Below are 16,649 nucleotides of genomic sequence, written 5' to 3' on the forward strand. Positions count from 1 at the left end.
GCGCAGGCCCAGAGTGGGAGGAGAAGCCAGGCAGTGAGGGTGCCGGTTAAAGACCACACGGCTCAGTAGGCAAGGAGGGGCCCCAGAGGCTGGGGGATCTCAGGCTCTCTCAGTGGGTGGGGGCTCGGCCAGGCCAGGGCAGCGGCATCTGGGAAACAGAATTCCCTCTGGAATTCAGAGTTGAGTTGCTGTCTAAGTCACTGGCTCCTGGAATCTATAAGACAAGATTGGAGAGTGCAAAGGGTCATCCAGGGGTGCCACGCTCCAAAAGGACATCTTCCGGGTGAGTATGAGATACTGCAGGACAAACGGACTCCGGGCCTTAGTTTCCAGAATCTTTCTCACTGCTTTGACCCCCAACCATGAAGAGGGAGGTCCTTCCCAGGGAAGCTGGGTGATTGTTCAGAGACCTAATGGTCAGCAGAGACAGCCAGGGCAGGAATACACAGCTGCAGAAATGGGGGGGATGTCAAGCAGTGACCTCAAGGCCAGACCTGGTCAAAAATAGTTTTGTTGCTCCCAAACCAGCCCAGAGCTGCTTGATCTACCCCTACCTGATCTCCCAGTTGCCCTGTGCAATCCTGGGTACTCCAGAAACTCCACACCCAGAAGCCCTCAGCCATCCCTTCTGGGCAGGGCTGACCTCAGGAGCCCTAGCTTTTCTTGGGACCAGGAAATGCTTGACTCCAAGTTCCCAAGCCTCACAGCTGTCTGGGGACTCCTTTCTTCCAGAAGGCAACCCTGAGTGTCCTCCCAAGAAAGAGACTCCAGAACTTATTTTTAAATGTGACCTGCAAACCAGGTCACATGCCAACCCGACTCAACTGCGGCTGGGCAGTTCTAAGGGGAAAAACCGGGGAAACTGAGTTTTATTGGGATGGACAAAATCTTCCCGAGGTCCCATGTTTATATCCCAGCAGAGCCTCTTCCAGACTGAGGTCCCTCAGCTGCTCATTATTAACAGGCGTCTATGCAGCAGCGTCTGCGCACCTGGGGAGAGTTCACAGCGATGAAGGGTACATTCCCTTACCTCCAGACGCTCACGGGATGGGGACAAGTAGACAGAGGGAGTTACTGGACGGCTCAGGCCCCCACGGAACAGACGAGGGAGGTCTTCCGCAAGAGGTCACCTGTGGGTTAGCATCCACAGAATTAGAGAGAAGGGCATCGCTGGGAGAAGGAAAGGCAAGGTGCGCCACAGTGTACGTGGGGGAGATGATGTACGTAGGGGAAAGCAGGCAGAGGCAAAGTCACTGCACACCCAATGACACTGGGGAATGTCCCCCGCCATTCAGGAAACGTTCAGGACCTGTGCGCCTCCTCAGAGCCCGGGAGTAGGGGGGTCCATCGGCCCCTTCCTTGGGGTTTCCGCTGGATTTAATGGGCTGTCCCGCTGTTCTCTCCCCAGCCACGCGCCATGTGGGCCCTGCTGCTGCTGCTGCCCACGGTGCTGTGCCTGAGCCCAGCAGGGCCTCCCCAAGAAAGGACCCCTCTTTTCCGACTCACACAGCAGGGTCCCTGGGAGAGCGGGGCCAGTAACGGCACGGCCTCGCCCTGCGAGGGGCTCCCCCTCGCAGGGGCCACGACTTTGACCCTCGTGAACCGCAGCCTGGAGCGCCTCCCCGGCTGCCTGCCTCGCGCGCTGCGCAGCCTCGATGGCAGCCACAACCTGCTGCGCGCCCTGAGCGCGCCGGAGCTCGGCCACCTGCGGCAGCTGGAGGAGCTGACGCTGCGCCACAACCGCATCGCCGCGCTGCGCTGGGGCCCCGGCTGGCCGGCGGGGTTGCGCACGCTGGACCTCAGCTACAACCGGCTGGCCGCTCTGCCACCGTGCGCCGGGCCCGCGCTGCCCAGCCTCCGCGCGCTGGCGCTCGCCGGCAACCCCCTGCAGGCGCTGCAGCCCGGGGCCTTCTCCTGCTTCCCCGCGCTGCGCCTCCTCAACCTCTCCTGCACCGCGCTGGGCCGCGGCCCCCAGGCGGGCATCACCGACGCCGCCTTCGCCGGAGCGGGCGGCGCGCCCCTGGCCGCGCTCGAGGTCCTGGACCTCAGCGGCACGTTCCTGCCGCGGGGTGAGTCCGGGCGTCCCGGGGCTTCAGAGCCGGGTGGGCATGCGCTCCCGGGGCAGGGCTGTGAACTTCCTCGAGGGACTGTACCGCTCCAAGGTAACCCCACCTGGATTTCCTGAGCCAAGCCGACCCTGTTGGAAGCGCCAGGCAGGGATTAACGCCTTGCGTCCTAAGGGGTAGGAATGATCATCTCCGTTTTGCGTATAAGGGAACCAAGGCCCGGAAAGGTGAATGTCTGGCCTGGGTCTCAGAGCTCATGCAGTGGTGCCTCCAAATCCAAAGCCAGGCTTTCTGGGTCCAGAGCCCAAATCTTCAGCCCCTCTGTTCGACGGCTACCCAGCAGAGCTGGGAAAGGCTTGTAGAATGGGGAAGAATCGCTCTGGGGCTGGTTATTGGATGAATTTAGCAGTAAACATGCAGTTAACATGAAGCAATTGATGCGAGGGCCTCATCTGAGGAGGAATTCAGTGATTTTTCTACTCGGTTGGCTAAAATTGTTTCTGTGAATGTTGAATCGTTCAAGACACAGGAGGGAGGTGAGAATACCGGTCTTCCTGTGCTTGGCGTGTTCTGACTCTGATTCACAAGGCTGGTTTTATTATTTTTCAAAAACACTTCGTGTGTCTGGAATCACCTGTTCCACCACAAAGAGAATGTAGAGCCAGAAGAGGAAACAGAGGGCAAGGGGCATGTCCTCCATTTATCAGGAGAGCCACAGAACTAAGTTTCTGGGCCTTCTCCAGCCCTGCTCCTCTTCTCCTTACCGACCTTTCTCAAAAATTTCCCCACTCCCGGTAGCCCTCTGACTGAAGTCTAGGGCATTTCTGTGTGAAGCTAACCAAGAGATTGGGGCAGCAGGAGACCTGGAGACAGTCCTGGGTTCAAGTGCTGTCTCTGACCTTTCCCAGCTGTGTGGCCTTAGGCCAATGGCCAATCATTCTCCTCTCTGGCCTCAGCCATCTCCAGCTAGAAGGAAGGAAGGAAGGACTGGTCATCCCTGAGGGCCCTTCTGGCGGAAATGGCCCATGCTTCTGAGATTCCCAAAGCTGCCAACTGTGCCCAAGCTCAGCAATGACCTTCACGACTCACCTGGTCACTCTCTTTGTTTCCTCAATGCCGTGCCAGCCTGCTGGGTTTGTGCCTTCCTGGGTAGTGGGCAGTTTCCCCTCTGTGTTTCAGTGCACTCAGGGTGGATCCGAGACCTGCCGAAGCTCACATCACTTTACCTGAGGAAGATGCCCCAGCTGACGAGCCTGGAGGGAGACATTTTCAAGATGACCCCGGACCTGCAGCAGCTGGATTGTCAAGATTCCCCAGCTCTTACCTCTGTCCATACACGCATCTTTCAAGATACTCCTCACCTACAGGTCCTTCTACTCCAGAAGTAAGTGTTTCTGAATCACATGGCTGCCTTTCGCCCATTACACTGTTTGTTGAGTGGGTATAACCATTTTGTAGAACAAACCAGACCTTAATTCTCCTCCTACTGCTCCTTCAAATCCTTTCTGGGGTTTTATGCTTCTTCATCCTTTGGGTAATATCTTAGGCAGGTCCCAGATAGTCCACCCAGCCTAAAACCATGCAGTTCAGTCCAGTCTGGAGTAATATTAAAATTCCAAACTCTCATGCATGTGAAGTTTCCTTTAAGTCCAAGCTGGGAAACCTGCAGTGGAAAGAGGGGCTGAGGCATCAGGTTCTTCTCGATTTCTGGATTCACCTGCTTCCCCAGGTGTTTATGCGAGTCAGTCCCTTCCAGGGTTTGAGCGGCTCTAGGAGGAAAGGTGGATGGGTATAAGGGTCCTGCTTGCACTTGGGATCCGGGGTTGGTGCCTTCTGGCCCAGTGAATGTCCAGAGTGTCACTACACCCCCTCTCCTTCCCAAGAGCGACCACTATCCTGACTTCAACTGGAAGGGCAATGTCCCTTTGAAGATGATCCCAGGACACCTCCTTTCCTGGGGGCCCACCTCTGGGCCCTGGGAAGCAGGCACCTTTGCCCCACCATCACTGTCAACATAGCCACTTCTCTCTTTGATCTGCTGGCTCCACACAACCAGAGGACTTCACTTTGGGACTTATCATGAAGAAAAAGAAGACAGAACATGCAGAGCACATAGCTGTGGCACGTGGTGCCTGGCACGTGATGTGTGTTCTGTAACATTAGTGAAGGTAATGGTGGTTGTGATGAGGTGATGGTGATGATGATGGTGATGGTGATGATGTTGATGAGAGTGATATCATCTCCGGCTCAGGCTCCTCCTTGGAGCTTCAGACTGATGCAGCGTTGTGTATAAGCTATCCGATGTGGAGCCAAACTGCCTGGGCTCAAGTCCTGACTCCATCACTTACTAGCTGTGTGAGTTGGGGTAAGTTACTTGACACCTCTGTGACTCAGTTTCCTCATCTGTGAAATGGAGATAATGACCAAGTCATCCCCCACTGGATTGTTGTGAGAGGAAATGCTTGGATATGTGCCTAGAACAATGCCTGGCACAAAACAAGAGGTTTGTGTTATTGTTATTACTGGGCATTTGCACTAGATGTCTCATAGGTCTCTCAGCATCCAGCAGACAGTTAGATACCTGAGCCTGGAGCTCATCGGAAGGCCTGGGCTGGGGATACCTAACTGAGCATCCTCAGCACAGAGATGTTGGAGGAAGCATCAGGTGATGACAGTGATGATGCTGATGGGGATAGTAGTAGAGATACTAGTAACAACAATGATGTTGATGGTGATGATAGTTTAGGTGATGATGGCAGTGGTGGTGATAACAGCATGGCCCCTGCTTTCAGGGAGCTCACAGTTCAGTGTAGGCAGCAGACATCCACCAGTCATCACAATACATTGTGATCAGTGACAGAGGCACACACCACGTACTGTGTTATAAGACGCGTGGGGTTAATGATCAGACTGGAAGAAGAATATAGTTGATCCATATCTTCAGACTCACCAGGTGAATGCCAGCAGAGAAAGGCAACCCAGACCCTGAGAAAAGCAGGCATCCCTGGCTCATAGTGGTGACCACTTCCTCTCACCCCTGCACTTCTTGTTCACTGCAATCTGACCACCCACTTCAGCTCCATGATCGAATGGAACCAGTGGCACTTCAGCTGCTAAGCCCAGTGGATGCTTCTCTGTCCATTGAGCCCCCTGTTGATTCTTCCCTCGTTATTCACCCTCTCTGTCCCCTGGCCTCAGGATGCTGCCATGGGGCTTCTCCAGCCTTCCTGGATAGGCCTTCTTAAGGTCCTTGACTATTTCCACTTCTAACTTTTTTGCATGTCATTTCTCACCCTAACTGCTTACTCCAGCACTGTCCTCACAGCCATGTCTGACGCTTCCTCCACCATTTCTGCACTGAAGATGCTCAGTCAGTTATCTCCAGCCCAGGCCTTCCGATGAGCTCCAGGCTCATGTATCTAACTGTCTGCTGGATGCTGAAAGGCCTGTGAGACATCCAGTGGAAATGTCCAGTAATAATAATAATGTGAACCTCTTGCTCTGTGCCAGATATTGTTCTAGGCACATATCCAAGCATTTCTTCTCACAACAACCTGGTGGGGGAGGATTTGGTCATTACCCCCATTTCACAGATGAGGAAACTGAGTCACAGAGGCATTAGGTAACTTGCCCCAACTCACATAAATATAAAGTGGTGGAATCAGGACTTGAGCCCAGGTAGTTTGGTTCCACATCTGATAACCTTAAACAATGCTGCATCAGTCTAAGCTCTAATGAGGAGTCTGAACCAGAGATATAAATTTGGAAGTAGAAATATGAAATTTGAAGTCATAGAAGTTAATGAGATCACCAGGGAAGGATTTAGAGAAAAGAGGGCCCAGGAATGAGCCTTAAAGAACCCCAGCCTTTAAAATCAGGAAGAGGAAGAACCAGGAAAAGAGAGGAACGAGGTACGACCGGTGAGATAGGAGAAAACCCAGGAGGATGAGATGCCCTGGAGGCCAAGAGAAGAAAGTGTTTCAGGAAGGAGGGAGTGGTTGGCAGAACTGAATGCCATTGGGAGGGCCAGTCAGCTGAGGACAGAGGAGTAACCATAAGATTTAGCATAATGTGGGGTCGGTGACATTCATTCTCAATGGAGTCAGATGGGAGCTGATTGAAGAGTCGCTGCAGGTGTAGATGACTCTTAAGTTTGGCTCCCCAGTCACCAGGTCCTGCCTGGTCTTCATCCTCAACAGCTCCTATGCCGGCCCTTTCCTATCCACCCTTCAGGGCAGCTTTAGGTCAAGTTCTCATCATCTCCTACCCCACTTACCAAGGGCCTTCTAACCAGCGACTCTGCCTTCAGGGGCCCACCCTTTAGTACAGGGGGTCTTAAACTCTTCTGTGCCGTGGACTTCTGTGGCAGTCTGATGAAGCTTACAGATGTTTCTCAGAAGAATATTCTTTTTTTTTTTTTTATTAATGTTATGATAGATTACAACCTTGTGAGATTTCAGTTGTACATTTTTGTTAGTCATGTTGTGGGTACACCACTTCCCCCTTTGTGCCCTCCCCCCACCCCCCCCTTTTCCCTGGTAACCACCGATCAGATCTCCTTGTCAACATATTAACTTCCACCTATGAGTGGAGTCATATAGAGTTCGTCTTTCTCTGACTGGCTTATTTCGCTTAACATAATATTCTCGAGGTCCATCGAGGTTGCTGCGAATGGGCCAATTTTGTCTTTTTTTATGACTGAGTAGTATTCCATTGTGTATATATACCACATCTTCTTTATCCAATCATCAGTTTCTGGGCATGTAGGCTGGTTCCACGTCTTGGCTATTGTAAATAATGCTGCGATGAACATAGGGGTGCAAGGGACTCTTGGGATTTCTGATTTCAGGTTCTTAGGATAGATACCCAGTAATGGGATGGCTGAGTCACAGGGTATTTCTATTTTTAGCTTTTTGAGAAATCTCCATACTGTTTTCCATAGTGGCTGTACCAGTTTGCATTCCCACCAACAGTGTATGAGGGTTCCTCTTTCTCCACAACCTCTCCAACATTTGTCGCTCTTGGTTTTGGATGTTTTTGCCAATCTAACGGGTGTAAGGTGATATCTTAGTGTAGTTTTGATTTGCATTTCCCTGATGATTAGCGATGATGAACATCTTTTCATGTGTCTATTGGCCATATTCATATCTTCTTTTGAGAAATGTCTGTTCATGTCCTCTGCCCATTTTTTGATCTGGTTGTTTGTTTTTTTGTTGTTAAGCCGTGTGAGTTCTTTGTATATTATGGAGATTAACCCTTTGTCGGATAAGTGGCTTGTAAATATTTTTTCCCAATTAGTGAGCTGTTTTCTTGTTTCAATCCTGTTTTCCCTTGCCTTAAAGGAGCTCTTTAGTCTGATGAAGTCCCATTTGTTTATTCTTTCTATTGTTTCCCTCAACTGAGGAGTTATAGTGTCCGAAAAGATTCTTTTGAAACTGATGTCAAAGAGTGTACTGCCTATATTCTCTTCCAGAAGACTTATTGTTTCAGGCCTAATCTTTAGGTCTTTGATCCATTTTGAGTTTATTTTGGTGTGTGGTGAAAAAGAATGGTCAATTTTCAATCTTTTGCATGTGGCTGTCCAGTTTTCCCAGCACCATTTGTTGAAGAGACTTTCTTTTCTCCATTGTAGGCCCTCTGCTTCTTTGTTGAAGATTAGCTGTCCATTCAGAAGAATATTCTTATATGCATAAAATAAAGTACATAGGATTACAAAGAATCCAATTATAGTTATCAACATATTTTTAAATATGTGTTTTAGGACTGTATATCTGTGTACTGTCCTTCTTTATTTAACACCTTACATAACAAAACCCAGTAGCAGGACCAATAACTTCCATAATTTTAATAATTATAAATGACAGGAAATTACTGAAAAGTGATATGGAAATATCTGTGATTCATATTGGTGATTCACCTGTGGTTTGTTGCTTTCATTCATTATTGAAGCCAATAGTAAATTTCAGTTACAAGTTTGTGAAAGTAAAGAAGTAATACCCTCCATCCAGTTTCACAGACCCTGTCTTCACGGATGCCAGGTTAAGAATCCTTGTAATCCAGTCACGACATTCAGCCAAGAGATCTGTCTAAATTGCGGTCTGAGTCTCCTGCGAAATGAAAACCTTTTGGTGCCTTCCATGGCCTGATGGGGAAGGGTTAGTTCCTTAGCTGGCTCATCCAGGCCCCCGCCGCCCCACCCGTGCTCCCGCTGCGGAGTAGGAGCCACTTCCTTTCTTGGTGCTCTCAGACCTCCACAGCTCATTAAATGCCACCTGCTCTGCTAGACCCTCTTTCCCCCTCCTCAGCATAACCTGTCCCTGGCTCTCCTTAGCTCCCCCACAACCTCCCCTGGGAGGCTATCTGTGATAAACACTGGGTGACATTCGGGTGCCCTGGCACAGCCAGCACCCACAGGAGAAGGGGTGGGAGCCTTCCTGACGGCTCTGCCAACCCAGCATGGCCAAACGCCTCCACAGTCCCCTCCGACTGCACTCCATGTAGGAGGAGGAGGCCCTTGGTGATATGTCAACACAGAAGAGAAAAGAGTGTATTGAGGAGAGCAAATGGAAACTTCTTCCATGCTAGGGCTCTGTCAGTTCAGAAGCGGAGAACACCCAAATGTGGACCCACAGGAGGATGTGAGCCAGCCTCTCTGTTCCCCAGCACGTGGATGGTAACGCAGCTTGTCTCTATCACGTGAAGGTTGCATTGGTGGCAGAAAGGGTTGCCAGATAAGGAAAGGATTCATTTTCCTTACCTGGAAGAATGAGTAAAATATTACCTACCTCAAAATATTATATGAGTTGTCATAATGATATCAATGAGATAATATATGTAAAGTGCTCAGCAATGTTACCTGCTCAAAAATATGGGAGTTCTTTTCAGGCAATGAGAAAAATATTTCCTTTGCACCATGACGTGGTAAGTAAACTCCCATTCTAAGATCTCCACTCTAGCTCTGTGAACTTTGCTAAAAACAAACATGCACACATATATACTCATATATGTGGGCGTGGCTTAAATTTCAATATAGATGGCACACACATATATCTGGTGTTCCAGAGGGGACAAATGTCAGGTCCCCACCGGCCAGGAAGGGTGGAGCAGATCTGGGTGGTGGGTCCTTCCTCACCCATCATGTGAGCATCTCCCCCAGAGCAGTAGGAGAAGGCAGATGGTTCCCAGGCAGGTGGAGGAAAGCCAGCGTTTGGAGGGGAGAGACCTGCAGGTGAAGAGCAGCTCCTGTTGCTCATGTTGAATTCTAACTGAATATGTGTAAAACAGGCCGGGAGACTCAGGGAATCGAGGCCAAATGCTCTGTGACACTCTAGGGAAGAAAGAGCAGAGAGTCAAGAGAGGACCTGCCATCGCTAGGGGTGGTAGACTGTCTGCACAAAATGGCCCCAGTAATTCCTCCCATCCTTGTAGACACACCCCCTTGCAATGTGACTTTGCACCTCCTCCCATCAAGAGTTGGAGTCTATTCTCTATCCCTTGAAGCTGGGCTTGGCCATGTGACTTGCTTCGGCCAGTAGGACATTAGCAAATGTGATATAAGCAGAGACTTGAAAGCAGTTGAGGATCGGAATTTTCCCTCCTTTGCTGGTGTACAAGCCTGGGGTAGCCTCCTGGGTGATCAGAGACACATGGAGAGAGGGCCCAGGAAACACAGTTGAGGTTCCAGATAGATGAGGCCATTCTAGATCTGGCCCCAGCTGAGCTGGCCCCACAACCACTGGGCCAATCCACAGAATCATGAGAAAGAACAAATATTCGTTGTTTTAAACTATTAACTTTTGGGGAAACTTAGCAAGAGCTAACTAATACACTTCAGTGAGGCAGCTTCCAAAGGACTGGTGTTGAGTGCCATCAGCTACTCTTCAACTGCAATAGTGTATATTGAAGAGTGTTCTCATTAATTAAGAACTTCTCCCATTTCTTGTGACTGGTGTGTAATAATACCTCACTTTTGTGCAGAGATTTACATTTATAAACACTCTCATCGTCACAGACTCTTTTTGATACAACCAGCAGGCAGGGGAGTATTGTCCCCATTTGATACAAGGGATGATATTGACTGGCTTGGGTTGGTATCTCCACTTTACAGATGAAAAAAATGAAGTCCAAGGTCATGAAGGGTTTGCCCAGAGTAATATCATCAAACCCCCAATGGCATGGTTTTCCCATGACACCACCATGACTCTCTGGGAAGAGTTTTGACCTGATTGTAAAAGCCTGACTTAATTGATTTTTGTGTATTTCAGCTGCAACTTGAGTTCCTTCCCTCCTTGGAGCCTGCATTCCTCCCAGGTCCTCTCCATCAACCTCTTTGGCAACCCCCTGACTTGCAGCTGTGAGTTGTCCTGGCTCCTCATGGATGCAAAGAGGACTGTCTTAAGCAGGTAACACATTCACAAAACAGATGATTGAGGGGTGAGCTGAAGTTCTCGCAGCTTCTCTCTTGCCCATGTAACCATGCTGGGCAGGTTGGCAGTGTTGAGTTGGGTGGCTCCTCCTCCTTGTAGTCACTCTCGGGGACCCCGGCGAAGGAGGCTCTGCCTCCATGTCAACCAGCCAGAGGGGCAGAGAGCATGGAGGAGCAGACATGGGTGGTCTTAATGGGCCAGGCAGGAGGAAATGCTCATCACTTCCACTCACATTTCATTGTCCAGACATCAGTTAGGAGGCCATGCCTACCTGCAAGGGAGGCTGGGAAATGTAGTCTAGCTGTGTGCCCAGTAGGAAAAGGAAATGATTTAAGTGAACAGCTAGCTTGTCTCTGCCAAAGCGGTGTTATCATTGCTCCATTTGACAGATGAGCAGATTGGGGCCCAAAGAAGAGAGGTACTTGCTTAGAATCAGGAGCCTCTGGGTGGAGGAAGCAGGATCTCTCTTTCTCCGAAACTATGCTCTTAATTAACCACTGGGCCCCAGGGAGTCCCCATGACGGAGCCTGGCCTCCTGGGTCATTCAGTCCAAGACCAGTGGGCTTGCAGAACTCTTGTGGGACAGGAGAAGTCCTACGAAGACTTCCCATTGGCTGTTGGCTGCAAGAGCTGTTTTTGCAGTGGGGAGCCACGCCCAGGCTGGCCATCAGGAGAGGATGAGGCCTGGAGACACCTCGGGTCTTGAAAACCCTCAAACCAGCTCCATCAGCTAACCTGGCCTCCTTGCAGCACACTTAGGGAGACAGGCCCCAACCTGTGGGGGTTCTTTTCTCACCTCCCACTCAAGCCCGGCTGTGAAGGGGGGCTCAGTCTGCCCCCTTCTCCCTTCATGATGCCTCCAAAGACAAGCACCCAGACCCTCTGCAGTGAAGGGTCTCACTCTGGTATTAATACAGAGGTCGAGAGGGCAGGCTCTTTTTTTTTTTTTAAAGATTTTATTTTTCCTGTTTCTCCCCAAAGCCCCCCGATACATAGTTGTGTATTTTTAGTTGTGGGTCCTTCTAGTTGTGGCATGTGGGATGCCGCCTCAATGTGGCTTGATGAGCAGTGCCCTGTCCGTGCCCAGGATCCGAACCGGCGAAACCCTGGGCCACTGGGGCAGAGTGCGCAAACTTAACCACTCGGCCATGGGGCCGGCCCCAGGGCAGGCTCTTCACACCACTTGCTACTGTTGATTTTGGCAGTGTTATTTAACCTCTCTGTGCCTCTACCTTCTCATCTGTAAAATGGGGGTGGATAATAGTGCCTACCTCATAAGGTAGTGAAGATTAAATTAGTTGATACAGTAAAGTGCTAACAACTGTCCCTAGTATGTGGCAAGCACTCAGTAAATGTTAGCTAGGATGAGTACTGTTACTAGTACTCACGTTCAGGAAGCAGACAAGTGAGAATAAAATGGCAGACTACGCTTAGACAATCAGGACTGCCCTTCACAGTGCTTGTAGAGTGTGTACCATGTGTACCTGGCAGACATGTCGACAAGTCTTGGCAAGAGGGGCTGTCTGCACTGAGGACTCAAAGCCCAGCACAGAAGCAACTCTGAGCCAAATACCTTCTAACCAGTTGGCCTCCCTCTAGGGCAGCAGACACGGTGTGCACACCAGCTGCAGGATCCGGCGGCATCTTCTCAGCCCCTCTTTTGCTCTCCCAGCTGCCCAGTGTGTGCCATTCAGACCAAAGCACCACGCTCCTTGATTCCAAGCGACCCTCCTCTGTCCTCTCCACCCACGCACCATCTACACAGGGTCCCTCCACCCCAAGGAGCACAACCCCCTCCACTCAACCTGCAGGAGGCCAACAGAGTGTCACCAAGCCCCCCTCTCTCCCTGTGGATTCCCCCACTGGAGCTGCATGGCTGCACAGCAGTGTCAGGGAGGGGACCACCTCCTCCACTGCCCTCTCTACAGTAGGTTTCAGCAACTCCAGAGTTCCCCCCAGGGCCCCAAGCACAGCTGGGACAGAGCACCAAGAACATGCTGCCTGGCTTGTCCCTGAGCCCAGTATCTCAGCTGCCTCCACCGCATCAGCTAGCAAACGCTTCGGTCTCTTCCCCACCTCCGGGAACTCATTGAGCACACCCCAGACGGTCCGGAGGACACAGGCCACCCTGCAGGCTCCCCACGCCAGTCCTTCCGACGACAGCATTCCAGTCTTGCTGTTGGATGACTCCAGTGAGGAGGAGAGGGAGAAGGAGGAGGTCAGAGCGCCTCCCCAGGATGTCCCCTGTGATTACCAGCCCTGCAAGCACCTGCAGACCCCGTGCGCAGAGCTGCAGAGGCGCTCGCGGTGCCGGTGCCCCGGGCTCAGCGGGGAAGACACCATCCCGGACCCTCCCAGGCTGCAGGCGGTGTCGGAGACCACCGACACGTCCGCTCTCGTCCGCTGGTGCGCTCCCAACTCGGTGGTGCGCGGGTACCAGATCCACTATTCTCCCGAGGGCTCGTCGGGGAACCAGTCGGTGGTGGGGGACATCTATGTCACGGCTCGGCAGCACCCTCTGTACGGACTCTCGCCGGGCACCACGTACCGCGTGTGCGTCCTGGCGGCCAACAGGGCGGGCCTGAGCCCCCCGCGGGCCTCGGGCTGGAGGGGGCCGTGCGCCGCCTTCACCACCAAGCCCAGCTTTGTGCTGCTCTTCGCGGGGCTGTGCGCCGCTGGTGGCCTGCTGCTCCTCAGCACCCTGCTGCTGGCCGCATGTCTCTGCAGGCGGGGCCGGACGCCACGCCGGCAGCGCTACGACACGCACCTGGTGGCCTACCAAAACCCAGCCTTTGACTACCCGCTGAAGCTCCAGACCTTCCTGCAATCGAACTTGAGCTGAGAACCGGCAGCCTCCGTGCAGAGAGGAAGATACAGAGGGTCCCAACGGCCCCGTCAGCTCTGAACGCCTCCAGTTCCCTTGAAGCCAGCACTCGTTGGGCACACACGAAACTTGCCACGCTGTTTCTCAGCCCAAGGAACAATGCCTTGCCTTCCTTCTACTTCAGTCTGTTTCCAGAAACTGATGGTTGGTCCACACCAGACCACTCCCACTGCCACCTGGCATTCTTGTGTGCTGTTTTATTTGGGTTTTCAGCAATCAGTGCCCCTCAGCGGCCAGAATAGAATTGTGTGTGGAAGTAGGAAGGGATAAAACAAATCTTTTGCCATATTGGAAGCGACGGTCTCAAGTCATTTGAGGAAGTTCCCTCATGGTCAAGGTCTGGCCAAGGCACGTGTTACTCAAGGAATCAACTCTGGTGGTGTCAGTCTGCAAACTGGGGTTGAGGGAGAACTGCTGGTTATGTTGCCTGAGGCCGTCCGGGTTTATTAGTTGCATTTCAGGGTATGGCATAAAATGTGCTTCTAGCTTTATACTTAAAAACAGTCTTTGAACATTTGTGAAACAGAGGAAAAAGCTGTCCTGTTTAAAGTCAGTGTTTACTGCATTTCATCCAACACTAAGTGGACAAAGGAACCATGAGCTTCAGGAAGTTTTTTCTTAGAAAGAATGAGCAAAAGAGAACCTCAAGACTCTAGTCACAGGCCACAGCATTCCTCTGCTCCCAATGGCATCAGACAATGCCTTTCTGATCTGTATCTGTGTGGGGGATGTCTTACCACATCCTTTTTCACGTTTATACAAACTTAGGGGAAAAGTGATTTTATGAAATTATAATGGCAGTCATATTTCTAGATTTCAATTTTCCACATTAGCCTTTATGTGAGTTTCCTGTGGCTACTGTACCAAATTAGCACAAACTGGATGGCTTACAACAGCAGAAATTTATTCTCTTCCAGTTCAGACCAGAAACCCCCAGTCAAGTGTCAGCAGGGTTGGTTCCTTCTGGAGACTCTGAGGGAGAGTTTCCCAGGCCCCTCTCCGAGCTTCTGGTGGAGGCTGGCAGTCCTTGGGGTTCCTTGACTTGCAGATGCATCACTCCAGTCTATGTCTGTTGTCTCATGGCATTCTCTGTTTGTGTCTCTGTGCCCAAATTTCCCATTTTTAAAAACTGTTTTCCCCCAGATTTGAGACATAATTGACATGTAACATTGTACAAGTTTAAGCTGTACGAGATGATTTGATACATGTATATATTGCGAAATGATTACCATAAGTTTAGTGAACACATCCATCACCTCACATGATTACTTTTTGTGTGTGGTGAAAACTTTTTAAGATCTACTCTCTTAGCAACTTTCAAGTATCCCACACAGTATTGTTAACTATAGTTCAGCATGCTGGCTTCTGGGGATCATTAGAACTGGAAGTTTGTACTTTTGACCACCTTCACCCATCACCCCCCACCCCCACCCCCGGGAACCAATCTACTCTGTTTTTATGAGTTGTTTTTCTTAGATTCCATATAAGTGAGATCATACAGAATTTGTCTTTTTCTGTCTGACTTATTTCACTAAGTGTAATGCCCTCAAGGTCCATCCATGTTGTCACAAATAGCAGGATTTTCTTTTTTTATGGCTGAATAATGTTCCATTACACATATAAAATCTCACATTTTCTTTATCCGTTCATACATCGACAGTTGGGTTGTTGCCATGTCTTGGCTATTATAAATAATGCTGCAGTGAACATGGGAGTGCAGATATTTCTTCGAGAGTGATTTCATTTCCTTCAGATATATACCCACAAGTCAAATTTTCCTCTTCTTATAAGGACACTAGGCATTGGATTAAGGCCCATCAAATCCAGTATGACCTCATCCTAACTTGATTACATCTGCAAAGACCCTATTTCCAAATAAGGTCACGTTCACAGCTACTGGGGGTTAGAACTTGAACCCATCTTTTTGAGACACAATTCAACCCATGACAGCATTTATTTCTACTGTAAGAAAAAAAAAAATCAAGTTTGATTCCCATGTATCTTTTGTTTTCAAAATGTGCTGCAGCACAGAAACCCTGCTGCAGAAACTGAGCATATATCCAAGTTTGACCTGAATAACAGAACCATATTATATATCTCTAGGGGTTTGAACTTTTGAAACAGCCTCTCAAAAGCCTAAGGTAGAGCCCTAGTTTCATCACATATGTAACCAAGAGAATTGGACTAAGTGATTTAAAAGCTACCAGTTCCTGATTAAAAATTGCAAAGCAAATGCCAAAAATTTAACTAATTAAAGCATAAAGTCCTCAGACATGTAATTAAAATATCCCATGCTCTTTTTAGCCTATCAAGATTGAGTCTGTTATGTGGAGGCACCAAAATGTATCTGTCATGCTTTGAGTCAGTATGCATGAATATCCACTCAAACATGCCTAATATGATTCCAATGTTTTGTAAACTAGCAGAATTTACATGTTTTACAACAGCACAATGCCCAAAACCCTGAGGAGACTCGGACCACTTTTGTAAGAGTTGAGGTGGAAAAAAATATATTAACCAGAGCCAGATTAAGATCTTAATACGAGGGCCGGCCAGGTGGCGCAGCGGTTAAGTTCGCATGTTCCGCTTCTTGGCAGCCCAGGGTTTGCCAGTTCGGATCCTGGGTGTGGACATGGCACTGCTTGGCAAGCCATGCTGTGGCAGGCCTCCCACATATAAAGTGGAGGAAGATGGGCACGGATATTAGCTCAGGGCCAGCCTTCCTCAGCAAAAAAAAGAGGAGGATTGGCGGCAGATGTTAGCTCAGGGCTAATCTTCCTCAAAAAAAGATCTTAATACTAAAGAGACTATGTGTCCAACTCATGTCACTCCAAACAGCATCAACACTGAACCACAAATAAGCACAAGGAAATGCAAAATTCTATTTTTTCCCATAACTATTTCAAGTTCTCCCTTTCTTAAACATAATTTTTGTGTGCTCATACTTTACTGCTGAGACATGTTCAATATGCCTTTGAGTGGTCCTTTTGAGTGGTCTAGTGGGACTTCCACCTCCAGCCTCACCACCTCCCAGGCTGAGATCATACAAGAGGTTCTAGAAGGGAGAAGGGCCACCCTACGCCACCCTCCTCTTTGCTCATACCACGCTCCATCCAATTCAGTGGCAGTGTCCCCGGCTGCAGGCTTCAGTATGTTCTAAGCCAAGGGCAGCTCAAGCTAGTCTGGCAACAAGGGAGCCAGGACTAGCAGGCAACAAAGGGGCACACTGACCCAAAGATGCCACTGCCAAGAGGCATAAATTTTGCTTATAAC

The 16,649-nt window shown here is 49.9% G+C and overlaps 1 protein-coding gene across 1 annotated transcript; it reads left to right on the forward strand.

Moving 5' to 3' along the window:
- Positions 1-28: 28 nt before the first annotated feature.
- LRRN4 (leucine rich repeat neuronal 4) lies at positions 29-14,850 on the forward strand. Its single transcript, XM_046678728.1, has 5 exons — positions 29-283; positions 1,409-2,069; positions 3,246-3,450; positions 10,331-10,468; positions 12,092-14,850. The coding sequence occupies exons 2-5, from the start codon at positions 1,418-1,420 to the stop codon at positions 13,332-13,334; spliced, it is 2,238 nt and encodes a 745-aa protein (XP_046534684.1). The 5' UTR covers positions 29-283; positions 1,409-1,417; the 3' UTR covers positions 13,335-14,850.
- Positions 14,851-16,649: the final 1,799 nt, after the last annotated feature.

The sequence above is a fragment of the Equus quagga genome, chromosome 12 (assembly GCF_021613505.1).
Source record: "Equus quagga isolate Etosha38 chromosome 12, UCLA_HA_Equagga_1.0, whole genome shotgun sequence".
NCBI lineage: Eukaryota > Metazoa > Chordata > Mammalia > Perissodactyla > Equidae > Equus > Equus quagga.

Coding starts and splice junctions, on each gene's coding strand:
- LRRN4 (XM_046678728.1), top strand. CDS start 1,418: ATGTGGGCCCTGCTGCTGCTGCTGCCCACGGTGCTGTGCCTGAGCCCA. Junction 3,451..10,330: donor CAGGTCCTTCTACTCCAGAA/GTAAGTGTTTCT, acceptor TGTGTATTTCAG/CTGCAACTTGAGTTCCTTCC. Junction 10,469..12,091: donor AAGAGGACTGTCTTAAGCAG/GTAACACATTCA, acceptor GCCTCCCTCTAG/GGCAGCAGACACGGTGTGCA.